We start from the raw sequence: 25,856 nt of genomic DNA on the forward strand, positions 1-25,856 counted from the left end.
ATGCCTTGGACCATTTTCAGCTACCAGAACATAAGAATAAAGCCCCTAAGCATGACTTAACCTCCTCACTTTGCCTCTCCTAGCATGGTTGCCACAAGCGCTTTCACAATCCTGTCACAATATAAGGCGAGAGAAAAGAGATTCAAAGTCTCCTTAAAATGTCAACTGAGTGCTTCTGTCATAACAGGAAATGGGGACCAAGAAAAGCCATATAGGAGGTATAAAAATGGAAAAATAAATGTTAAAAAATGGAAAAATAAGTGGGTTTTGTCTTTTAAACATGTATAGTTTGAACTGCCCCACTACTAAAGCATGGGGTTGAGAGTTGAACTGCAGGATCATAAGTTCAACCGGAGTGTGAAATGCATTGTGCCTATGTAGTCTTTTCTAGGGTCACATAAAAATGTTATCCTGCTGTACCCCAAACCATTGGGAGCTCTGTCTGTGGTGGGTATCAACAAGCAGTTGAGGCAGAGGGCTCTTTTCTTCATGGAAACCTCATGAAACCTGCCAACAGAGTCCACCCTGATGGTCACATCCATCTCTTTCTACGCTCCTTCTTCTGAGACTGCATTGAACAATCCAGGGTTCCCAGCATCTCAGTGGCTGCACTGGACGAGCAAATGCCTTTCTCCCTTATATCTCATGCCAGAGGTCCTCAAAGGGTCTGACATAAGCCCCTGAAGTGCATTAGTACAAACTCCTTACTGGAAAGTCACTCTTGCCATGATACCTAACAGCATCTACCTTTGTGGATGCCCTAGAAGTCCACCAGAAGCAAGCAGTGGACATAAAACAGTGACAACACTATTTATGTCATGTTCCTCTTGGCTATCAATTCCTGAGCTACTTTTGAATTTTTCACTTTAGGAGGAGAAATGCAAGATAGGCTATTAATGATAGATCTATTACCATTAATATTCTTGGCAGCTGCAGCACAAGAACACTGCAAACACAACTGAATTGGACCAATAAAACCTTCTATATGTTCTGGTTCTTAAAAAACAAGTAACAGTTATTTTCATGGGCTTTGCTTTTTTGTTTGCTTGTTTTTGAATGAGAATACCAAGTCTTGAAAGGATAGCAACATTAAAAACAAATGTAAAAATCACTAACTGGGAAGGTAAGAAACTAGCTTTTGCCTACAAAAGCTCTACAAATTCCTTCTTATCCTTATGGAGAAGGTTAAATATGGACCAGGCAGCTGAAGTCTCTTCCTTTCATTTTCCCTTCCCCCAGCACGAACAAAACCCTCCCATAGGTCCCAGTAGGATGTCCACCATATAATATACCTAATTCCTGCTGTGTTGTCATAATGGAATTTAGGATCACAGACTTCCTCTTCCTCCCTACAGGAAGCAGGTGAAGTTGGGAGAGAGAGACCCGAATCCTCTTCCATATTCAATGATACTGACAAAGGAAGGACAATGTAGTCTTTACCATCCTGTAGAATGCAGTGAAAAAACACAAAAAATTAAATAGGCCACAGAGACACACAGACATAAACAGATACATGCACGTACATGGAGAATGCATCAGCCCAAAAGTGTGGATGTTTTATAAAACTAACTATGTTTTATTAAACTAACATATGAACTGTATAAATGAATGTTTTATGAAACTATGAACCACCTTTGCAGGAGCAGCTACATTAAAAGAAGGAAGATTAATAAGATTCACTTCCAAGTAGTTTTAAATTTTTTAAAAAGTAGGTTTTTGTATGATATACTGTAACATAATGTATAAACTGGACACTTATTGATGTCTTTGAAAAAAAATAGAAGTAGATTTTAGTAATGCCACAAAGAAAATGAACCTGATTTTTTAGAAGGGCAGTGTAATTCCTGTCATCACTGAGAGGTTAGAAAGGAGCAGCCTGTCTAATAGGAAGCACACAGCCCAATCCATCCTGCTTCATTCAGTGGGCTCATATCTATGGCCCTGGCCTTGTCCACTTCCATAGAACTGAAGAGGAAGCCACAAGATGTAGAGTGTGGAATGGAGGCCCATGTCCTCACTTGGTCGCAGTGGGCTCTCTTACTGCAATGCCTGCACACAGGTCACGCATTAATACATTAATTTGCATGGAGCTGCTCACAGGCAATTAAGTTCTAATATCCTTGTTTTCCACAATAGCCATTAAAAGCACTACAGCCCACATCCCCACACACACTAAGATAACCATCTTTGGCACAGTAAGATCAACAGGAGCTACCTGCTGGAATGCATCTGAAGCGTGCAGAGAAAGCAGCAGCAGATCAGGGAATTGAGCCCATGCCAACAACTCCCTAGCAAAGACAGCAGTAGTGTCATGGGAGGCTTTGCTGGTAGGGCAGAGTGGCTTTTGGTTACCATAACACAACCTCTATGATCTTTACACCACAAGCCACTCTTTGCTAGTCAGAGACCCAACTGCTGATCAGTAATGGGAGCAGTAGAAGAAGCCCAGTCTCCCTGACAGCTCCAGCAGACAGCACCCAACTATGGAATGCTGTGATGGCTGGCAGGACAGATTCAGACAGTGGTTTTAGCAACCACAGACTACAGGTCACATACCTGACGGACGTTGGCTTGCAGTAAATTCCCCAGATGCTCCACCAGCTCTGAAAAAGTTGGTCTCTGCTTAGGATCTCCATGCCAACAATCCAACATTGTTTGGTACCTGGAATGACAAAACCGATTAAAAAGCAGTGTAAAGAAAACAGCACCTATTGCTTGCTCCTGAACTTACTAGTAGTGTGGGGTAAGTGTGGGTAGATGGAAGAACAGTTTCTCACATTTCTGGTGTTGTATAGTCTGGTGCTCTCATTCTTGTTCCTTCTTTCAGTCTCCTGCAAAATTCCTCATCAATTTTCACTCCAGGATATGGTGATGCACCTAAAATGAAAGCAACGGTAATTTTAATGCATTAGACTCTAAAATGTTAGGATTAATTTTCGAGCAAGTAACTTGCTATGGTTTGTGTCAATAAGACAATCTGGATGTGTAAACAATTTATGTGTATGATGGAAATAGCAATTGACTAAGTAAATGAGGCTTATCATCACACACTGAAATTGTATGAAGAAGCGTTTCAAGCCTATGTTCCTATATTCACATTTTAAAGAAAATTTGAGTATTTTATTTTGATGGAGAAAATATATAGGAATTTTCCAAGAAGTAAAAAGAAAATGCTACAGGGGATCCAAGAACACTTTGACTGTTTTCTTCAGACTCTTGTTTAGAGATGGCTTAGTAAAATGAAAGTGACTCACCTAATGAAAATATTTCCCACAGCAGGACTCCAAAGGACCATACATCACTCTGAATGGTATATACTCTATCAAAAATGGTTTCCGGTGCCATCCATTTTAGGGGTAGTCTGGCCTAAAAACATTTTCATAAACAAAATGGTATCACAGTTTAGCAAAAACTGAGGTTCCAAAAATCTCTTTAAGAGAAAAAAGAATTCCTGATTTCATATTAATTTTCTATCAAACAGATAATCTGAAACTTACATCTCCTTTCCTGACGTAATCTGGGTCCTTGTAGATGTCTCGAGCCAAGCCAAAATCACAGATTTTGACCACATTATTGTCTGACAAGAGGATATTACGAGCAGCCAGGTCCCTGTGGATGCACTGCAAAGAGAAGTAAACAACCTCATATGCTGCCTGTCGTCACAGCTCTGTCCACAGGGCTGATCTCTTTCACATATGTGCTCTCCTACCCTCAAAGGCCAGATAATTCTTAAAACCTTTTAAGAAAAAGAAACCTCAGCATCAACAGTCGCTGATTTTAAGTGCTTTTTTGATGGTCACAACTGATTTGGCTCAGGGAGGCTGTGTTCCCAAGTCCAAACATACATCTGTTTATCCACTGTGCAGAGAGGGCCTTTGAAGTTAGCTAATTAATTATCCTAAGAAGCTGACACAAAACAGGTTCAGATCTGATTACCTTTAGATTTACTTAGGTTCACTCAAATCTGTGTACTCCACTATTTCTCTGAAAAACACCACATTAAAATGCTGACTTGATTCCAACACAAACTAATATCTACTACAGAGAAAGAAGTCCACATCTCTACCTATGCAGAACAACAGCTTAGTTAACTACCCAGACACATCAAAATTCAAGCCTCAATAACCTAAATTAAAAAAAAAAAAAAAAAACAAAAAACCAAAAAATACCAAAAAAACACCCATGCTCTGAAAGAGACTAGATTTGTTTCTACTATGGATTGAAACAGCAGATTCTCTAAGCAGGTATTTTTACATTTGCACATCAATCAGGATGTACATGAAAGGCAGACAAAAGCACATTTTTTAGAAAAAGACTCTGAAGTTTGCTCTTGAACACCTAGCCTGCACTCTAGAGTAGTTGTATTTCCTGCTTCTATTTTCTAGTCCCATTTTGAAGTACTTTTTGTTTCTATAAAGCTGCAGGCAATTCCTCCCTCTTGCTGGAATTGTCATCCTTTGAAATATGTGCTCTACATATTTAGACTCAAACCACAGAAAAATACTTCTAGAAGACCAACATGTAGGCAAGGTGCTATTGACTGCCAGGGTGTCCTCAGCAAGAGATTCTCCAAGGAGTAATCCATGAAGTTTCATAGAAGTAATCTATGAAGTTTCATAGCTAAGTATTGTCTCTCCACACATTGTCCTTCCAATCCCAGTGCAAAAAGTACAAGCAATGTCCTCAGAGCAAAATCCTTTACACTTGTTTACCTCCTGTTACCAGAGATTTGTCCCTAATTCCTTTAAGTGTCCTTATAAGTAGGTTCCCCATCTCCAACCACTTTACCATTCTTCTGTGAACTGGTGGCCCACAAACCTTATACAGATCACTAACATTTGTGTCAATAAATGCATGGGCTGTTTCACTCTGTAGTATTAATGATTTGGGTATGTCTTAGAACAAGAGGAAAATGTTGTAGATGACTGCCAGTCCAAAGATGAACATGCTGTTTTCTTCTATAGACCTACAGCATTACCTCCTGCAGTCAAATAAATAACATGCCACTCTTCCTGAGAAGTTCCTTACTTTGCGTGAAGCCAAGAACTCCATTCCTCTCGCCACCTGGAAGCTATAACAGATGAGGTCCTCCATGGTCAAAGGGTTCTTGCAAAGGTCTTCAGGACCAGCTGCAAAGAATCAGATGACAGTCAAACATGCTCTTTGTCACCGATTTCACCAATAACGGCTTGTTAGTCCATCCAAACCTTATGCCACACTGGTCTGGAGGAGCAAATCAAGCACTTTTTTTAGCTATATAATTATCACTAACAACCCATTTTACATCAAACTAGTCTTGTGCAAAATAAACTTTGAGACCATGGGTTATATCCTAGGCCTCCCTGCTTATTTCCAGAGGAAAGATTTGTAAGACAATCCCAAAAGAAAAACAAGTGAAACTCCGCTCACAAGTTCCTAGGACAGCAAAGTTTTCTGTGGTTTCAGCAGATGAATTTAGAAACCAAGGAGAGGGAGGCCCACCTAGTCTTTACAAAGAAAGACTACGCAATAGGGAGAAAGACATTGATTTGGCAAAATGCTGTGCTAATTTAATGTGGAAGAGCCCTAACCTTATAATCTAGTGACCTGGGGGAATAATGTACTCAAATACCCAAAGATACCTAGGCATTTGTTTCCTGCTGAAATAAACAACTCTGTGACTTTGTTCAGCTTTTGATTTTAAGCAGACATCTACCAAGAACTACAACACTGGTGGCTGCTTCAGGTCTACATTCTTGCAACATCCCAACTCAGAGGGTCAATGTTTACACCAGGGGGTACTGGAAAGGGACCAGGATGGTGTGGAAATGCATGAAGTGCATACGCGACATTACCTATTAGATTGCATTGAAACTGCAAGATCATTCCCCCTGTTCACATACTGATGTTTTCTTTACATTAAATGATTTTTAGTAGCAGTAGAGGTACAGGCAGTAGAGCTATGGCTTTCCTCCTAACTAGTCTGATCCCACCCCTAGGTGAAATTAGCAGTCTCTAAAATGGCAGCACTGAGCATTTTGTACTGCATATGCCAAAGGAGAACATGGCAAATGCATCAGTGAAAACACTGCAGAGGATATGTGCATCCTGGGGAGGCTTTGAATGAGTGGCTAATTCAGGCTTCCTGTTCCTGACAGACCACCTGGGCAGAGGGAAGGCAAAGCAAGCTCTCTGCTAATAAGCAGTGAATCAAACAGCATTTCACAGTATTTAACTTCTGGGTAAACATTACAGAAATTCAGTTAGCATGCTGGTGCATCCCTCTCTGCACTGCCTTTGGAGTTTGTACTCTGCAGTTTTCCCTGAAAATATTGGGGCATTAAACAGACATATCTCCAAAAGGCTTCACACTAAAACCAGACCCTTTTCATATAGGACATTATCTGGGATTGCGCTGAGGGGTTTGAGATGCTGATCTGGATGCTGATCTATCTAATCCATAGCTCAGGAACTTTGGTCATCCAGAGAATACCCCGTGCACAGTTTTAAGGGAGCTTCAGAAATCACACAGTCCCCAATGTCCCTCATCAGCCCCCCAGTGACATGCTCCAACACCAGAAGAAGATGTATCCTACCATCCTCCTCTTCCACATCACTCAGGGACCGCTCCTCCACAAAGCCAGAGCTTGCTGAGCTCTGGCTGCTCGTGATGCTGTCCAACCGTTGCTTCAGGTCAGAAGAGACATCGCCAACGTAGTTCTCCTTCCCCTGCCGAAATCTGGCACATTTGGTCTAGAAATATGAGGGGAGGGTGAGAAAAATCAGAAGCTGAAAGCATACCAGAAGCTTCTGCTGTAGAAGCAGTGATGCTCCCTATGGTCTGTGCCAAGGGCACCAGGGAAGGCAGGGAAAGCAACCCAGTGAAGGCACAATCAGCTGCTCTGCTCCAAGCCAGCTCTGGTTGGGGCACCGGGCTGGGGCATTGACAATACCAGCAAAATCCAAGCTATGGCTATGCAGGTTCACCAGCTGGAGCACCCTCTGTCACTCCACAGCACAACTTTTCCTGCTTTCACAATCTCCCAGCCAAACCCTAGCAACATCTCCACATGCTAGAGACTAAATGCGCACTGAGGAGCTGGTGTCCTCAGCCCCCGGCGCCCCCACTTGTGAAACACACCAGGATGGATGCTGCCAAACCCTCTCATACACTCCAGCCTCTGTACTGCTATGGCTTTACCTCCTGCTGCTGCAAAGGCCCTTCTGCTGAACTCTACCTTGGCCAAAACCCTATCAGCCATCAAAATCTGACTTATTTCCTTCTTCCCCTAAGCCACTGCATGCCCCTAGGGAGGAATCCAGCCCCACAGGTGTCATCCAAAACATTTCCATTTTCTCCTGCTTTGGTTTGGTGATTTTTTTCTCTGGCAGGGCTGTTTTTTGACACTGCCAAATCCCATTCCCACTGCTTGTGTAAGCAAAGGTCAGCACTCTCTTGAAACGCTGTCTCTTCCTTCAAGGCCTCTCAGATATTTGTTTATCTTTTTACCTCACAAGAAGATGCAGCAAGTTGCCTTTGCCAATATAAAATAGTAAACAATGTCTCCAAGGATAAAGAAAAATAACCCCCTGAAGAACCAACAAGCAGTGGGAAGAAGTTCTGATCTAAACACAGCAGCTGCAGGAAAACTCAAGTCTACCAACATGGGCAAGTACAGCCCAGGGGCCTCCCTCTTGGCTGTGGCTGGAAAAGGGCAGGGTCCCTAGGGTGACCCTGCGTCCTGGCTACATACAGCCAAGTTCTTCATACAGCAATCTGACCCTCAGAGGGCATGGATCCTCCAGATGGATTCTCTCCAGAAATAAGACTCCTCTCAGAGGTGCCCAGAAATGAGTTTGAAAATGCCAGTCTCCATCTTCCCACTTCTTTCAAGTCAGGGTGCAGAAAGGGTGCTGTGATGGAGCTCCTTCTTGCAAAGGACTCAGGAGGTAAAAAGCTGAATGTAAACTCATGAGCTACATCAATTATACACAACTATCAACAGCAGAAGAAATGTATAGCCTTGTTCAGCAATCTGCCAAGGGGACAACAGAACAGATAATCATGTGACAGATACCTATGGATATCTGACAGATACATACACTAAGCAAGGAGTGCAGTTATTTAAGGTGGTCTGGAGCTTAACTAAGAAAGGAAAAAATTCAGGCTGATTATCAGAAAAAACTTCCTGAAAGATACAGCCAAGTGTAGAATAGTCTGCCAAAGGAAATAGTGGAAGCCCAGTTCCTTTGCACATTTTAAGCTAACAATAACAAAACAGCTACATTGCAGGGGCCAAGGGAAAGACTAAATGACCTCTGATGTCTTTGCCATCTCTCATTCCCATGAGAAGTACTAAGACATTCAGAGTCCCCAGGGATTGCTGCTTCAGTCTGCACTAGAAAAAAGAAAAATTGTGCATGGAAAAAAACCACCAGACCAAACATTTCACTGTTAACCTTGACTCCTTACCTTGTAAGGGACAAATTCACTCCTCTTGCTCCGTAGGTAAGCTGACAGATTTCCAAACTTGCAATATTCCACAATCACCATGAGTGGGCCTGTACAACACATAAAGCAATTTGTTAGACCATTTATATCCCCCCTTATCTCACAGCATAAATTCTGGCTAGAAATACATACAGTTCAAAGACCATTCCAATGGTTTTTAAAATATCAGTATTAAAAATAAAAAAATCTAATCAAAGCACCAAAATTATTCATTTTTCTGCTCTTTAAAGGGAAAAAACAAAGCACATATATTTGAAAATCACAGGCTTAATTTCATATGTCAAAAAGTATAGCGGTGTGCTTAGATTTGAAGTGCCACTTACAGCCCAAATTAATTGACATTGTAAGGATGCAACATAAATATTTGAACGAACTTCGGTGTAATTAACCTCTGCAATAAAATACACATGCAATTATCTATGCATTTTTCTACAAGTGGTTAAAGTACTAAAAATTTAAAACTGGAATCTTGGTTTCAGACATAGATAACTTAATGTACAATCTAAATAGGTCATTCCATGTTCAAATTTATTTCATATAGGCATATGCTATGGTGATAAATTTCCATCCTAGGTTTAAATTTCCATAAATTTCCATCCATGGCCACATACTGGCCATGTCTATTTTAACATGGAATAAACAAGGAAATAAATATTTATGGATTATGTTTCCTTCAACTACTGACTTGTATCATGGAACTTTGCAAATTAAATTTTCATCCCGCAGTAAGCCAACAAGTCAGCTTCCTTGAAAAATTATTACTGAGTTACTTTACACTGAATTTCTTCCAAATTAGTTTGTAGTACTGGATTCACTAAACAAAACATCTGTCTCTGATTATAAAGTGAAATAGGTCCATGCACCCAGAGCTGGACTCCAAATTGCAATCTCCCCTCCTACACACACACAGGCACCAACAGCCCATCCAAAGACAGAGAGGGGAAGTCCCAACTTGCTGTCACCCTGTAGCTGGTGACAAGAGTAAGAGTAACTTGTTAAATCTGGTATTAGACTCAGCTCTGAAGTCTGCTACACATGGGCTGTCCACTATAGAGGTGGATCTCAAGTACAGAAAAGCAAAGTGATAGAATAACTAAGGGATAGAGCTGCATGGCCCTTATTCCACCCTTATTCTGCCTTTATTCCACCTCTAGACACGCTCACTCTTACCAGATTTCTTTGTTGTTGTTGTTGTTGTTAGAAACAACTACTCTTTCCAATCCTTAATTTTGAATTTCAATTGTCTATGCAGCAGAAATTGAAGAAGTGGGAGTGTCATTAGCACCTTCTCACCCACTAAGAAGTTACTTACCTCCTGGCTTTGTGCAGGCTCCAAGTAAATTCACAACATTGAGATGATGGCCAATATGAATGAGTATCTTCAGCTCTGACATGAGTGCTCTGTGCTCACTATGGGTTGCCCCTTCTGCAGAGGTAAAGCAACACAGGTCAGGAGCATCATGGACAGAAAGGTTTTGCCCTCCTCCCCATTCTCTTCTGTTATTTATCCAGCTCATCAAGTGAGGAGCCTTGTTGGCTGGTAGGTTGTGTCAGCTATGCCAGTACAGCATGCTGTGGAATACAGCCCCCAGCTGCTGGCAGCCCCATTCTGCTGCCCCATTATGTCTTCTTTAGGGACAATGTGTCTGGGAACCACAGATTTCAACTTTCCTGTGGCAAATGTGAGGCTGTATAATATGATTTAAAGTGAGGAGAAAGCTATTCCAAACTACAGCTCAGTTTGGAGCGTGCCTAAGCCATTGTCTTGAGACTTGCAGAAAGCTTCCAACAAGGATGCATAAGGCAAAAAATGGACACGTGCAAATTGATTGCAGGAGCACCTTACATGGCTGAACCTAAGGAGAATTATAAAGCAGTGGCCAGGAAACCGCAGCTGCATTGCTCCAGTTGTCAATGAAGGAAAGGCATGTATTTCCTTTAATTACTGCTTCATGATAACAGCCATTAAGCTAAACTTCTACAACGATGGGTACAATAGTTATAGTGTTGACAAACATTCTTATATTGTATATTCAAGTTGAAGTTCCAGTCATTATTTTTACCTTTAAGCATTTTGACTGCCACTGTTTTGCAGGTAGCAGTTTTGTCAATCCCAAACGCATCTGCTTCTATGACCTGGCCAAAAGCTCCACGTCCAAGAGGTTTACCTTCAAGTGAGAACACAAACATATTTGCTTGGCACAGCAGGAAAAAGTTGTAGAATAAAAAAGCTACTCCAAAATGAATTCATGAAGCAGAAATTAACAGACTACTTAAAATGTAGATAGGATGCATCATATCCTATGGGAACACAGAGCCCACCCAGGGATCATGCAGCAGAGCAGTCCCATGGTGAGCCAGGACCCGAAACATCCTCCAGCACAGTGCAGGATCACTGCATTTAGTGATGCTCATGCAATGAAAACTCACCTAGCTTTAGCCGGTCTCTGGGAAACTCCCACTTGCTGGCATCATATGGGAGCCGCTCACAGTGCTCATCTATTGGGACTTCATCAGGATCCATGATGATTGACAAGTAGCCGGTCTTCAAGTCCCCTCCATTGGCCTGGAAAATGGTGTTAATTGCAGTTGCACAGTTTTTTGCTGGCAATGTGCAGGCATAATGCCATTTTCTCACTTTAGAATATTTCATTAGTTCCCAGAAATGTCAGGCTACCATTTTGCTACACCATGTCATCATGAGTGTGACCATTGTTAATTACTTGCACTTTTCTGTCTCTCTCTCTCTTTTTTTTTTTTTTTTTTTTTTTTTTAAATAAACAGAACCAGATGAAACATTTTTCTCTTGCAAGGGCCTGTTCAATTAAAAACAAATTTCTGTGCCCCTGGTTCTAGGCAAGAATGTTATGGCATGGAGAGAAAAAATGTGTCTGTTGATTTAAGAACAATGGAAAGAAGCAACACAAAAGGCCTCAAGTCAGCTCTCATTTGTCATGCAAGACCAGTGCTGATAGGACAGTATGAGAATTTTTTCATTACCCGCTTAACGGTCCGGAGGATGATTACAAGAAGCAACCAGAAGAACATGGCAATCACTGCAGTGCCAACGAGGATAATGAGCTCCAGATTTGTTTTCTCTTCAGCGCCTGGGAAGAAATAAACGAATATCTGAGTGATAGTTGGAAGCATATTTGTTTTGTTCATTCATTAAAGTAAAGAATGGACGTCCTTGTTCTGAAGGTTCGTTTTAAAACTGCAACATGGAGCAAGGAAACGAAAGCAAAACAAAACAAAAAACTTGGGGATTTATGTTGGAATATCACAGTTTCATGCTGTTTTATACACCATCCCGTTTCTCAGCATCAACTTCGTTCCAAGGACAGTATCTGGACCTTTGGCAAATATAAAAAAGTAAATATCACATTTTGGAAAGAAATAATTGTTTTAGAATACCAAAAACTAATCACTCTCTCTTTAAAAACCAAAAAACCATCCTCATCATATAGAAAATAAAGAGCTGTGAGAATGACCTAGAGAACAATCTCCCTCTTGTCTCCTGACATCATTCAGCTGGGGCATGAAAAACGTGGTTCTACAAGAATGCATGATAATAAGGTCTTGTCTACAATGTTCTTTTTCCCATAAAATAGTGGCCAGCAGATACCATTTGTACACCTTTTAGTGCACAGACACAGCTCTCTTCTTCAGCCTGTTTGCCACATGATGCTCCTGTATTTCATCCCTTGCACCACAGAGATTTTCCTACATAGCAGCACACTCCATTGCATGACCCCCACGAGCTGCACTATGAATTTCTTGGAGTGAAACAGTATGTCCTACACAGATTTCAAACTTCTACAGACATGCCCCAGCCATATTTACCACATCAGCTGAAATCTACATTGATGTCATCTGCAGATAATTTCCACCCCACATAAACATTTTGCCCAACATCTAAATATCCTAAAAAAGGACCTATGAGAATAACATGATATTGCATTAATTACCTTAATGGTATGGATCAGACAACCCCCTTGACTTTAAAGACAGAGGTTTGTGAAGAGCTCAGAGACTCAAGTATGGAAATGTACTAATATTAAGAGCAAGGAGATTTTAGTTTGAAGCTTCTTGTTGCAATTCTTAGTGGAAAGTCCATCATGGTCCCAGCTACCCACACTGCAGACTAACCTCTTGCTACTATTTATTGTCTGTTCTTTGTTGTATTTTGGTGTGCCACAACAGGACTGGAACAAGTGAGAGATCAGTCTCACAAATGCTGCTTTCAGAGTGTGCTGGACCAAGACTGGAGTCCCTTAACTCAAAATCACTACCCATTTCACTGAAATGGGATAGCAATTATAACAGACCATGTTTTCCTCAGATGCTGTGAAAGCAATGACGTAATTAAAAAAGGTACAACACACTATGCTAAAAAACATAGTATGACAATTATGTTACCTACACAACAGAGGATATCTGCATGTTTACATAGCTCTGTTGTATGGGTTTGCATGTAGTATATATTGGCAGAGTTTTCTTTGCAACCACAAGTAAGATAGATCCAGTTTTTGTTGAAAAGCTCTAAGCAGCATAGTGGAGAAGAAAGCATCAACCTCAACAGTTGGGGTATGACAGCTATAACAGCACCCAATTTGAGCTGGATAGGAGTGGTCAGGACTTTTCATAAATTTCATAGTATATTTTCAGATCTCCCATCAGGACAGCCAGTAGGTTTTCCTCTAGTTATTCTAAAGATTTTATGCACAATCTGGAAAGAAGCTAACACCAACCTTCCACTGAAAAAAAAGCCACTGCTTTACTGCATCCGAGGACATTGCATGCAAGGCAGGTATACAGCCCTCCGTCTTCTTTCCTCACTCGACGGATGGTTAGTGTTTTGTTCCCATCTTTCAACACAATACCTGGAAAAAATTATGATTCTTAATTTTGCTATTTTTATGTCTCTTTTTGTTATGAATTCAAAATGAAAGTTTTCACGGTGAAAATCAGCAGTCAGCCCCATGAAAGAAAGCCTTTTAATGATAATAGCAAGGGAGTAATCCTCACCTGAATCTTCCACAAGGGTCTCGTTGTTTTTAAACCACATGATGCTTGGAGGAGGAATGCCATTCACTGCACATGACACTTCCATAGTTTCACCAATGTTTGTTGTTTGATTTTCCAGATTTCCAACAAGTGTGGGTGCCATGGGCTCTGTTAGTTTGAAAATACAGTAAAATTACTGACTATTAAGAAAAGATCAATTTTTTTCAGTAGTAACAGCGTATGTCCCAGTAACAAAGTCTCAAATCCTTTTATTACACTAAGAGCCACAGTGTTCATGTTAAGATCATAGTTCAACTTCCACATGATGAAAAAATTATAATAGCCAAGAAAATTTCAACAGTATTGACATAACCTGCTTTAGCTGATTTAATTTGTAACTGCTCAGGCTGCTGAGGAAAGAAGCAATAGTTGCATTTCTGTGTCCAGGGTTCTTATGAGAGGCTTGACACTCTTGGTCCACTAAATATCCATTCAGGACAGGCCATGAACATGTGTAAGTATTTTCCTGCCTAATCCTGAATCTGCCTGAATCTGCCTAATCAACCTAGGTCCCAAAGCAAAGTCATCACTATTTGTGATGTGTGAAAAGCTGACTGATTATCAGCTTGCATTGCTTGTGTCTGAATACCAGTATCATTCATGGAAGTTTTAAATTATAGGCACTACTCCAAACTCGAGAGTCAGTCACACAAAGCAACAGCATTAATGTTATGAATGCATATGTTCATATACTGCTACGGAGAAAAACATGTTCTGAAAAGTAAAGTTGAGAAGTTACTGAGCTAAACACATTACTTCAGCAGAAGTCAAACACATCTCCTCGCATGGTACAGTGGCTCAGTCAGTGCTTCCTCACTGGTATTAACGAAGCAGTCCCTGCTGCCTGGACAAGCCCCAGAAGTGTGTGTTACAACAACTGGTTTAAATCTATTTAACAGAGTGCACTATTAACCAAACACATGCAAAGTCTAACATACCAAAAACTGCCACTACTGCAATTGTTTTCATACACAACCACTCATTTTGCTTCAGAGTAAGAGATCTGTACCTTGAACAGTGAGGTGCTTCACCAGGCAGTGCTGTGTTTTAGCCTTTTTGTCCTGAGCAATGCAAACATAGTCTCCTCCATCTTGGAGGGAGATGTTACGAAGGATAAGCTCTAAAGTGACATTTTCACCATTGGTGTTTGAGACTGTCTCATTCAGCTTCTGGAGAGCATTGAGGTTCTTGCAAACAGGCATGGGCAGCCCTCCAAAGGGAGTCTGTGAAACATGAGCACTGAGTTTGTACCATGATAGCTTCTCAAAGGTGAACTTGTCTGCTGTGCATCGCAGGGACATGTTATCCTTCTCTGTCACTTGATTCTGAGGCTGGATGTTAATTTCAAGACCCCCTGTAAGTTAAAAAAGTAAAATAAATTCCTATTTGATTGTGCATTTTGAGGCTAACATTAATAAAGTACTCTTCCTGTAGAAACTTACAGCAACCTAAGATGATTTTCAGCACTATCTTATGGTTCATTTTTAGATTTGGATTAAAATAAAATTTTGGCATGTGAATATGGGGATTGATTGTTAGAGAGACAGAAGCTCTTTGTCACTGGTTTGGAAAATTTTAGCCTTAGCTCTTACTGTAGGTCTTTACTTGTTTTGTGACACTACCATAATTTCTCTGTTGCTCTTTTAAGTGCCTGCAAAAGCTCAACAGCAGTCACTCTCAGGACAAAAGTGCCTATCTTCCACCACTTTCACGGGCCCACAATTCCACTGATGCTAGTAAAACTAATCACTTGTTTGAAATTAGTGGCAACTTTAAAGGCTGCCTGAAGAAAACCTTAAGTAAACCTAAAAATCCAAAAGAATTAAATTATTTCATAAAGGACAGGAATCAGGTAACATCACCGAAGTGCCTTTCATTAGCAAACAGACAAAATAACATTAATTTAACATGGCTGTCCTTGGCAGGGTGCACTTACTGGTCACATGGAAGGAGATCACTCTCTCACTTGACCCAGCCCTGTTCGTAGCCATACATCTGTACAAAGCAGATACATTTGCTGCTTGAATCACAAGAGTGCTCACAGTCTAAAAAAAAAAAAAAATCAAGAAATTTCATACCACATCAGTGCTAAAGTAATGCCCAACCACCACAACAGTTCAGCAAAGGGCTCTACAGATATCTCTACATCCAAAAAGCTCTCCAAAGCACGAATCTATGGCATGGCAGAAGCACAGTCCCCTTCTGAAGTTTACATTTTTGTCCTTAAGTGTGTAAAAATCAGGTAAAAGGAAATGGGAAGAAGCAGAAGGTGGACTTTTGTATATATGTTAAAAAATGCTGCACCCACAATTTTTTCTGCTTTTCAGTCTCTCCAACTTCTATTACAGCTAATTGGCAAGATTAACTCATCTACCTCCAGACCATTAAAACATAGTTATTGCAGTTTAAGTCAGTTATGTTCCTCAGTGGAGATTCACTTTGGATCAGTGTTCAAAGGACCTGAAAGTGGGTATCACTACCTCTTGGCTTCAGCAGGAGCTGAGAGTAGAACCCCAAGTGTAGAACCCCAAGTTTAACAATAGGTGAAAAGAGTCTCATCTCTAGTGAGGTATTTCCAGACATATGGACTGCTGAACAAGGTTAATCATCCCCAGCCAAGAGAAAAGAAAATGTGCTCACCTTTGTTTTCCCAGCAATAGTAACAACCCGGTGCTTAATTTCAACCTGATTCCCACCCTTTCTCTCTGAGATCACTTTCCATTTCTTGCATGCATATGGATTGGCTCCTGAGCGAACTTTCCTGAAATGTAAGCAGGGAGATGTGCATTAGATAAGAGGAATATCTGCCCTTCAACAGAGGTATTTTGGGTTTTTCTTATAATATGCAGATATTTACAAGTCAGATGCATCACTGGCCACAGCTCGCAACTGTGAAGGAAGCGTATGCTTCTGGAAATATTTCTATTAACTTTCGCCCTATAACCTCCTGAGACCTTGATGCTCTTCAAAGTAAATGACCCCCAAGTGTAAAGGTGAATTTCGTAATTAATCTGCCTGTGTCAGCTCAGTTGGGATGGTTGGAGAAAAGCAGCTATTCTGGGAACAAACCTCCATTCATAAATGGATGATTCAAGTTGATTTAGTTCAAAGGAAGACAGAGAGACATAAAAATCACTGAACTCCCTACAAGAACTTCTTGAGGACAGTAGCCATTGTGTAGGAAGCAACCAGGCACCAAAGGAAGAAACTAGTGGGATCATTTTAAAAACAACAACAGGAAAGAAGAATGCTTTTTTTTTATCCTGGCCTTTTTTTTAAAAGGAAATCTGGGCTTATGGCAGGCCCAGATAAGGGAAGCTGAGTGAATCTCAGTCAGGCACTCTCTCTATCATTCCCCAACATCAATCAGTGCACTTCCTCTGAGATACACTTTCACACAGATAAAGAGCACCATCACACTCAGCACTAGAGCACAAGAAAAAAAACACCACAAGGACGCATAATTAGCATAAACAGCAAATTTCCTCTGTTTGGGATGGAGTTTTGCGCCTGCAGCCCACAGGGGGATCTAAGGGAAGGGCATGTAAACAGCTGCATTTGAGACCCCATGCAAGTCAAGATGCCCTTCATGAGAGCACAACAGCAACATGCCAGCACTGCTGGATCCTCTCGGCGGGTGGTCCTCGCCTCTGCCAACAACAACGATCTTGGCAGAGCCTGCCTGCAGCAATCTGCAAATCAACTACAACAATCTTCTTCTTCATTGGCCATTGGGTTTGCACTCAGTTATGACCCTGGATGGGGGAGGCACCAAACAAACCCCAACCCAACACAGATATCCCTCCAGACCTACATAAGCTGCAGAAGACAACAAGGAGTTGGCACTCACTGGGGGCTGAAGGTGCACTCCTCCTCCAGCTGCCAATGCCAGAGCACGGTGGTGGGCGGTGGGACGGCGTAGACGGTGCAGGTGAGCGCTTGTGTCGAGCCGTACTTGTAGGAGTCCACAGGGGCCATCAGAGCATTCTCACCGATCTGGGGGGGCACTGCAGGAGAGGGCAGCAGGTCACAGCTCCTGCTGAAGGCTCTCCAGGGTGCATGCATTAGACCCATGGTGACCAATTCACACCATGCCCCAACACGAGTGCAACACAGAGCATCGCCAAGGACATGTGGGGAAGCAGTGAACCTGCCCAACACTTTGAGGATCAGGATACTTAGGATCTCCTACAAAATCCCCCTTCAGTACTCTGTGGTTTAAAATGCAGTTCCTGGACTCTCACCACCATTCCCACCCATTAAATGCACATTATTCCCCAGGCCTGATCCCACTGCACGTAGCCTTGCTGCCCTTTCCAAGACCTGCTGTCTTCAAAGCATAGGCTGTTTCCTGGGGAGCAGAAAGGAGGAGGTAGGGGAGGAGGAGGAGGGTTGTAGAGGGCAGGGCAGAAGAGGAGGGATAGCCTGTGTGAGGCAGGAAGGATGGGTGAGGCGGGACAGGGCCAGGATGGAGGGGGGTTGAAGGAGGACTCCAGCAGCACAGCCTGCAAGAAGGGCAGGAAAAGAGCAGGACACAGAGGCAAAGAATAATATACAGAAAAACCCAAAACAAAACAAAAAACCCCACCCCACACAAAATATCATCCCAACACCCAGAGTCTGCAGCCTCTTGACTGGCACATCCTAGAGCCAGAAGAGACCAGTCACCTCTGCCCTCCCAGGGCTGAGATTCAAGGGCTACTCTTCTTCAGTACTTGAATCTTCATCGGTATGGAATGAATTAAGCCTAAGGAAGGTGATACACCACATCCACACATGAAAGAAAGGAATCTCTGTTACCCCACTTACCATTTACCAGCAGGGTAAATGTATGCCTTTTCTGCATCTTGTTAATGGGGTTTGTAAGGACAACTGTGTAATTCCCTGCATCCTTTTCAGTTGCTTCAGTGATCATTAATGTGTAGCCAAGTTTAACTGTATGATTTGTATTGATGGCTTTTCCATTTTTATACCTGAAGAAAATACAGAGCACTTTGAATATTTAATGATTTGCTTTAACTAAGAATAGCTCATTTTTTCAAACACATTATATCCCAGTTCTTACCATTTAGCCTCTGGAGGAGGATATCCTTTAAACTTGACAGGAATTTTGACTGTGTCACCTAGCTTTGTCTCAACTACATGCTCCATTTTCTCCAGGTGAATAAAAGGACTTTCTGAGGGGGAAAAAAAAGGAAGTAAACTAAATAGTCTTTTCTCATCGACCAAAGCAAAAGTGATTTCCATTTGGGTTGGCACCTAACAAGATGACAAATTGAAGTTAGTGACAGCGTCATTGGTAAGACACAGCTGGCTCTGGAGAGATGCCACCACAAAAATCTAGTCCTTTCCTTCACACAGAGGAGCAGACCAGTTCCCTCACTGAGGAGCTCTGGAAAGCAGAGACAAGACTCAGCTCTCAGGATAGAGTGCCAACTGTCAGACCTGTATGTACATACATATATATACATATCATAAAACTCTCTCAATATACTCATTCCAGGAAATCAGACTATTCAAAACTACAGTGTGATAAAGTTAAATACTCTCAGACTATTCTCAAGTATGTATTTGAACCACTGCAGTCACAGAGTACTTTGGAATTATTTACATTACTTGTTATAAGTTATAAACTTGCATTTAGACATAAGACAGTGATTAGCCTTTTGACTAAGATTTAGGATGGTTTAGACTTAGTATCTGGTATACTCAGTATAGTACATGATTTAATTTTGGCTCCTGAAGAGCAAAACAGAAAAAACACAAGAGAAAATTCAGTATATCTTGAATCACTATGCCCACAATAAGTTTGAAAGACTTTTGTTTCATTTTAAAAGTGCCATTAATATTCTGGCCCCTGAAATCAGACCTCAGGAAAACCAGCCTCCTTCAAAATATAAACTTCTTTGTCTAACTTGGTGATTAAAAATGAGCCATTCTCATGCTAGTAATTTTTTTCTGTAAGTAAGTTAGTGGAGCTGGGGCTGTGCCCAAGAGGGGGTTGAGAAAAGGCTGTAGGATGTGGCCTCGTACATGTCTATTCACTTAGCCAAAGCTGTTTCCCTTGCATCATTTCCGTACGACCAAAACTCCATTTGATTCATCTATTCATAATGCAAAGGCTGAAAGTTTTATTTTCTTAGCTTCATTCATGCTGACCCCAGACTCTTGTGTCACAGAGCCACCAAGATCTAGCTTAAGTTCACCAAGAGTGAGAACAGGCAGCCCATGCACAAAGCCACCTACACAAATTGAGTTTTACTTGACCTTAAGGACTTCAGCGGAGAGGAGGGTCAGAGGCTTACATCAGTTTATTTTACTGCCCACTTTCCGATGGGATTCTACAGCTTTCAGCAAAATACAGCATCCTTTAAAATCTTATATATTAACGAAGGCTGCGGTACAAAAATAGTCCCATACTAGTTGTAAGAGAAATACTGTAGATGCAGTTTGGTTCATTTCTGTCATTTGATTCATCATCGAGATGCCTTCTGCATCCCAGTAATTAATCCCAAATCTGAAACAACCAACAAAACTGAAGTGGAAAATATCATACCATGGATAACAAAGTAACTGCTGTTTTTCATGTTCATACGACCACTGGATGCTGCACAAGTATATCGACCTCTGTCACTTAAGGACACACTGTCAATGGTTAGGGTGCTCACAAACTTCTTGATTTCTCCTGCAGTGGTTTTTACGTCCCTAATAGTGGCCCGTTTTTCCTGTAATAGACAAAAGACAGATGTTTGGAAATGACATTGTTCTTTCTGTCACCCTTTGCACACTTGTATATACCAGAAATTTCATGTTTCATCATCTTCGTTCTCAATGTTTTAAAGGGGGAAGTGACATTATACCTAAATAAATCAATTTGCTTTGTGATGAAGGCACTGTAAGTTCGTACAACTTTACCTTGATGGAAGGGTAGTCCCATTTAAAATCAATTCCCACATTCAGCTCTGTCCTTACAGTGCAATTGAGAACAAGTTTTTCTCCCACTGCCAGCTCTACTTCGTCGTGTGGGTTCATTGTCAGGTCATAAATTCGGTACCCTAGAGAAACACAAAGGCACACACAAAACATGGGGTTAAGAAGTTTGTTTACAGTACTCAGCACCAAATTTCCCAGGTGAATTCACCAAAACCCCAGGTACAAAAAAGCCCCTTGATGCCCCAGTGCAGCATGATAGTGGGTGTACAAAGGAGCCTGGAGAGAAGTGATGTGCCTGCCCTGAGCACTTCCCAGCTGAGACCCATGTCAGACAGAGACACAGCAGGATGTGTGCACTTGATCAGAGACCCTCCACCAGCAGGAGCAAGCAAGAGGCAGTGACTCACACAGTTCCTCAGCCTTAGACACCTTCTTTTATCCTTCTGAGACCTAAAACTAAGGGAGATATATACCCATTCCCAACAGTAAGCAGGAACTTTATAGAGAATAACAGTGGGGCATTAGCAAAATTATCACAAGTTTACTTTGTGCAGTAAAATATTTCAAAACAGAATATTCTGAATGCAGAAATTCTACAGATATGTTGAAATCCTCCAAATCAGAGTGAGGACTTGTGAATTTGGTGGAGAAGTAAAAGCCTCTTGCACAGAGTAAAGAAGGAAGAGTTGCTATGCCTTCCTGACAAGCTAGGAGAGACTGCCTTGGTGCCATTTGGATACTTGAAATGGTCACTGTGTCCTCAGCCGAAAGAGAAATAGCTGCTGAATTTCAGCTCAGGCTTAAGCCTCCACAGAATTATCACATTTCTGGAGTTTGATGAACATCTGACAAAATAGACCAGGAAAGCATAAAACCCTGTGAGAGTCAAGACATAGATCTTTAGGGAGACAAGACAACCCAGCTGATAGTGAGACCTTCAGATCCACCCTTCCCTTGGAACCCCCTCAGTGCAATTTCTTTTCATCTGCTGCTGATGGATGCTTGCTTGCCTCTCATTTCTTTCAGCTGTAACTACAGTGTGGATAAGTGATTTTAGGAAAAAGGTTTGCATTGTCAGAAAAAAAAAATTTAAACCCCTGGCATCAGTGTAAAACACTAAAAATAGAAGCACTTATCCCAGTGATTAACCAGAAAGAACACAATACATTGCATTTAAAAGAAAAGTGATATAAATCGCAACATCCATTTTGCATTAGCTGTATTGTCAGTATTGAATAACCTAGTGTCCAACCATATGTAATTGGTTCAGTATGCTGTAGAAAGCAAAAGAACGTTGGTTATAGAGAAATAAAAACCTTTGGCTTACCTACAACTGCAACTATGTATATCACAGATTGGTAGCTTTCATCATCTATTTTAGCTTCGCAGAAGACCATGCCCGCATAGTTGATTAAATGACTGGGTATAGTGAAGCCTTTTTTATTATTCCACGAAATGGATTTACCATCAGGAACAAATATCTTTTCTGGATATTTCTGTTTGGAATATTGATAAAACATATAATCAGATTTTAAAAATCAAATAACCCTGAATTGTGACCTCCAGTATTTTCCACAACTGCAGGACCCCCGTTTTTACAGCCTAGCTTAGGGAATTAGTACATGCTTTGAGAGTGCATTGCCATAGATGAGTAGAGGTACAGCACTCATCTTGTAATCACAGGCCATAAAACTCACAACGATGGAAAGAAGTTTTTAAGAAATGTATTTATACTTCAAACAACATATTTATGCCACAGTGATTTCAACTAACTCTTGAAAAAGTAACAGGCTTTTTCCTTACCGCATGTAGAGATACATTGAGATTTGATACGGTTCCAAGGCACGGCACTACCACAGTTTTATTCTTAGTGATGTATACAATGCCAAGCTGATCACTAACTGAAGTCACAAATGGCGATCTGTAATCTAAAATAATATTCAATTGATACGTGGGTATTATTCATCACATGATTATGGAGAAAACTTTTCCAGTTTTCTTCTTTTCCTGTATATTTTTCCACAAGTCAGTTTTATTATTTTCTATGTCATAAAGCACTGAAATAATGAGATTAAATAGGGGAGGTACATGTTTTTATAGACACCTAAACCCCCCCAGATTCAGAATATCATTATTCTCAAAACAGTTATCAGCAGCAGAGTGCATTTTGGAGAATGGCTTCCTGCTACAGCAGTCCTTTTGCTGACAACAACTGATTTACCCCAGTGTGACTTTCCTTGCATAAGTATTACAGGAAATATCAGTTAAAAGTTGTGACATGTTACACTGACTTTCCTGATGGCAGCATCCTTTTCAAAGTCAGACAAAAATATTAAAAGAATAGGTCCATGATATAAAACAAGCTAAGTTATGTACTTACATCTCATTTCTCAAAATGGTAACTACGAGTTAACAATAAAGAGGAAACAGGATGCATATAGAAACGAGGGTGAAGCTATCAGTGCAAAAAGGCAGATGCCTCAATGAATGCATTTATTGAAGCTGAGTGCATAACTGGAGGCTTTGCAGTGTCTGCAACACTCAGCTGCACTGCTGCCAACACGACTGACAGCCCAAGTTTGAAAACTGAGCTCTTACAGCCTACATAAATTTTACCACTAGAGTCAGCAAATGTATGGAAGTTTATGTTTTGGGGTTTGGGTGGTTTTGGGGTTTTTTTTAGTGGTATCAGTACAAATCATCCGTGGCGTAGGATTGGATCTGTAATTTTTGACAAATATAAAATCTTTCTAATCCTCTCTCATATGAAACACCCGCTGGGGTCAGTAACAGCTCTGCATTCATGAGGACAGGCTCAGAGCTCAGCAGAGATATGTATGCTAAATTCTGGGTGGAGAATATCAGACCATGTGCTACATATGGCAGGTCAGTTCAGAATTATAGGTACAAAGGCTTTTGTGTTGATGGCAACTAGCATACCTGAATTTAATTACTCAACATGAAAGCAAGAAAAATATTTCATATGATCAAAAATTCTAGGATTAATAAATTTTAGCATCCAAACTAAGTGTTTTGAGCCACTTGATATTCCTTTTTTCACTTGACACTAGGGAAAGAGACACCTGAGAGCTGTGTGAGCACTTACCTTGAACATAAACATAAATGGTTGTAGCTGCCTGGTTGTCCCTGTAAAGGCACTTGTAGTCCCCTGTGTCATTGCCAATGACTTTGCTCAGAGTAAGTGTCTTGCAGTAAGGGCCATCACTGCAGTCTGTCACAGAGATACGCCTCTCAGCATTGCTCTGCTTGCTCGGCCACGACCACTCCAGTGGCCTCTGACCGCTGGGAAAGCAAATGTTAGAGGAGCAGACACTTGTGATATGAATCCCAGCCCCACCAGTCTCTGTGGCTATGGACAGGGATGGGCTTCCCACCATCACAGAGAGAGTGTCAAACCATGCAGGACAAATTCACACACACAACCTACTGGTAACAGCTACAAGGAAGCTACTTGAGATTTACATTCTGCTGAATCTAAGTGACAAAGCACCCAAAAGAGAGCGTTGAGAGTGTGGTTCACCAGCAGGATCCACAAGGACACAGCTGACGCTTCCTCCTCCCAGCAACCTTACACTCCCCTGCTCTCTCTTGCTCCAACCCTCCCAATTTCTAAAACTCGTTAAGAAAAAGTGAAGCATTAGGCACAAAGGCAGTGGAGAGAAAACAGGAGGTATGACAGGAGAGAGATCACATCATGTGTGATTTGGTACAAAAGCTCACTACATAAATTACCAGTCACCAAAATCAGGCTGAACAGGCTTGTCCTTACCTGCAAGTAATATTTAGTGTATTGTTTGCCATTATTGTGAGGACATCTTTTTGGATGCTAAGGGTTGGCTGATCCAGAGACATAAATAAACCTGCAAAAACATGTACAAAACCCCTCAAATAAAACCAATAAACAAAGCAAACAAGACTCAATCAGAAAAGTATTATATACAGGAATACGCAGCAGGTTTTAAGAGGACACTTTCACATCACCTATTTAGCAGTGAAGGGTAAATCATGATTTTTCACACATCCCAAAAAGTTCAAAAATTCTGTCATAACAGGAAGCAAAGGCAGATGGTCAGGAGCTAGCTGCAAAGCACTACAATTCAGCCAGCCAGGGTGGAGTTCCTGTTTTCTTGCATTGCCAACTTCAAGGTCTAACAAGAGGATGTGGGACATTGAAATGAAGTGAACCTTCATCTGATGATCTCACTCCCTTGGGGATTACAAACTTTTCTTATAATAAATCGAATATACTCCTTTGACACTACCGATCAATGAATTGCACAAATAAACTATTTTACAGTTTGACACAAATTTAAGATCCCATGAACTTATTTTGTGCCATGATTTTCTAACGTTATCCCTTTCCTCCTAAGCAGCTGGGCAAAGCTGTATTACTGTCGGCACCACGGCTCCCATCGCACCCGCCCGGAGACACCGGCGTTTGTGATCTGTGTGCCGGAGCCCGCTCTGAGGCACCAGCCCGGCTTGGGCAACATCTGGGAGTGGCACAGGGACAGAGTCGCAGTCCTCCCTAGCAGCTGCCATCACCTCCAGGGATCCCGCCCCACCGCAGCCCCGCCGTGACAGCTCGGCCGCCTTCAGCGGGCAGCGAGAAAGCGTGGCCAGAGCGGGACATCCCCTGTCTCGCCAGCATTTCCCGGTGCTTTCATTACTCGCATTCCGAGCAGGTTCTTCGCTGATGACAGGTTTCCCGCGTTTGGCTCCAGGGACATTTTGCTCTCGGAAACGGCAGCTGATGCGGGAGCCAAGCGAGCGGGACACTGCCAATGGCAGGCAGCCCTCTGCGACGGGCCAGCACCAGCCGGCCGGCCGGACACGACAGGACACGACAGGACAGGACAGGACAGGACAGGAGGGTGTCCCACTTCACCCGGGGACTCGCACTGTCCCATCCGCGAAAGCAACCCCGACTAACCCCTAGGAAAGCCCCACCCGCGCCTTCCGCGGCGCCCGGGCATCCTCTCCCCGGGGTCCCGCGGGGCGGCCGGACCCGGCGGCTCCCCTCCCCGGCAGAGCGGACCCGGGGCCAGCCGGGCTCCCCGAGCGCTTACCGGGAGCCAGGCACAGCAGGACCGCCAGCAGCCGCGCCGCGCCGAGCTCCATCCCGCGGGGCGCGGGGCGCGGGGCGAGCCCTCTGCCCGACGGCAGCCGCGCCGAGTCCAGCCGAGCCGAGTCGAGTCAAGCCGAGCCGGGCTGAGCCGAACCGAGCCAGTCCGAGCCGAGCCGAGCCGAGCCGAGCCGAGCCGAGCCGAGCCGAGCCGAGCCAGGCCGAGCCGGGCTGAGCCGAGCCGAGCCGAGCCGAGCCGAGCCGAGCCGAACCCAGCCG

At 42.3% G+C, this 25,856-nt stretch overlaps 1 protein-coding gene across 1 annotated transcript in view; it reads right to left on the bottom strand.

The window, feature by feature from the left end:
- KDR (kinase insert domain receptor) overlaps positions 1 to 25,645 on the bottom strand; it is a 30,822-nt gene extending 5,177 nt beyond the window's left edge. Inside the window, exons 1-27 of the mRNA XM_083861151.1 lie at positions 25,582 to 25,645; positions 24,282 to 24,372; positions 23,598 to 23,794; positions 22,295 to 22,419; positions 21,819 to 21,987; positions 20,474 to 20,613; positions 20,115 to 20,283; positions 18,624 to 18,735; positions 18,368 to 18,531; positions 17,409 to 17,565; positions 16,199 to 16,319; positions 15,495 to 15,603; positions 14,568 to 14,912; positions 13,520 to 13,666; positions 13,243 to 13,374; positions 11,492 to 11,598; positions 10,922 to 11,057; positions 10,555 to 10,659; positions 9,804 to 9,917; positions 8,453 to 8,541; positions 6,576 to 6,732; positions 5,029 to 5,129; positions 3,498 to 3,620; positions 3,255 to 3,366; positions 2,778 to 2,877; positions 2,557 to 2,662; positions 1,293 to 1,444 (exon numbers count right to left, since the gene is read on the bottom strand). Coding sequence (XP_083717277.1) covers positions 1,293 to 1,444; positions 2,557 to 2,662; positions 2,778 to 2,877; positions 3,255 to 3,366; positions 3,498 to 3,620; positions 5,029 to 5,129; positions 6,576 to 6,732; positions 8,453 to 8,541; positions 9,804 to 9,917; positions 10,555 to 10,659; positions 10,922 to 11,057; positions 11,492 to 11,598; positions 13,243 to 13,374; positions 13,520 to 13,666; positions 14,568 to 14,912; positions 15,495 to 15,603; positions 16,199 to 16,319; positions 17,409 to 17,565; positions 18,368 to 18,531; positions 18,624 to 18,735; positions 20,115 to 20,283; positions 20,474 to 20,613; positions 21,819 to 21,987; positions 22,295 to 22,419; positions 23,598 to 23,794; positions 24,282 to 24,372; positions 25,582 to 25,633 — 3,632 coding nt within the window. The 5' untranslated portion in view covers positions 25,634 to 25,645. The remainder of the gene's footprint in view (positions 1 to 1,292; positions 1,445 to 2,556; positions 2,663 to 2,777; positions 2,878 to 3,254; positions 3,367 to 3,497; positions 3,621 to 5,028; positions 5,130 to 6,575; positions 6,733 to 8,452; positions 8,542 to 9,803; positions 9,918 to 10,554; positions 10,660 to 10,921; positions 11,058 to 11,491; positions 11,599 to 13,242; positions 13,375 to 13,519; positions 13,667 to 14,567; positions 14,913 to 15,494; positions 15,604 to 16,198; positions 16,320 to 17,408; positions 17,566 to 18,367; positions 18,532 to 18,623; positions 18,736 to 20,114; positions 20,284 to 20,473; positions 20,614 to 21,818; positions 21,988 to 22,294; positions 22,420 to 23,597; positions 23,795 to 24,281; positions 24,373 to 25,581) is intronic.
- Positions 25,646 to 25,856: the final 211 nt, after the last annotated feature.

Source organism: Zosterops lateralis (assembly GCF_965231275.1).
Source record: "Zosterops lateralis genome assembly, chromosome: 5".
Classification (NCBI taxonomy): Eukaryota; Metazoa; Chordata; class Aves; order Passeriformes; family Zosteropidae; genus Zosterops; species Zosterops lateralis.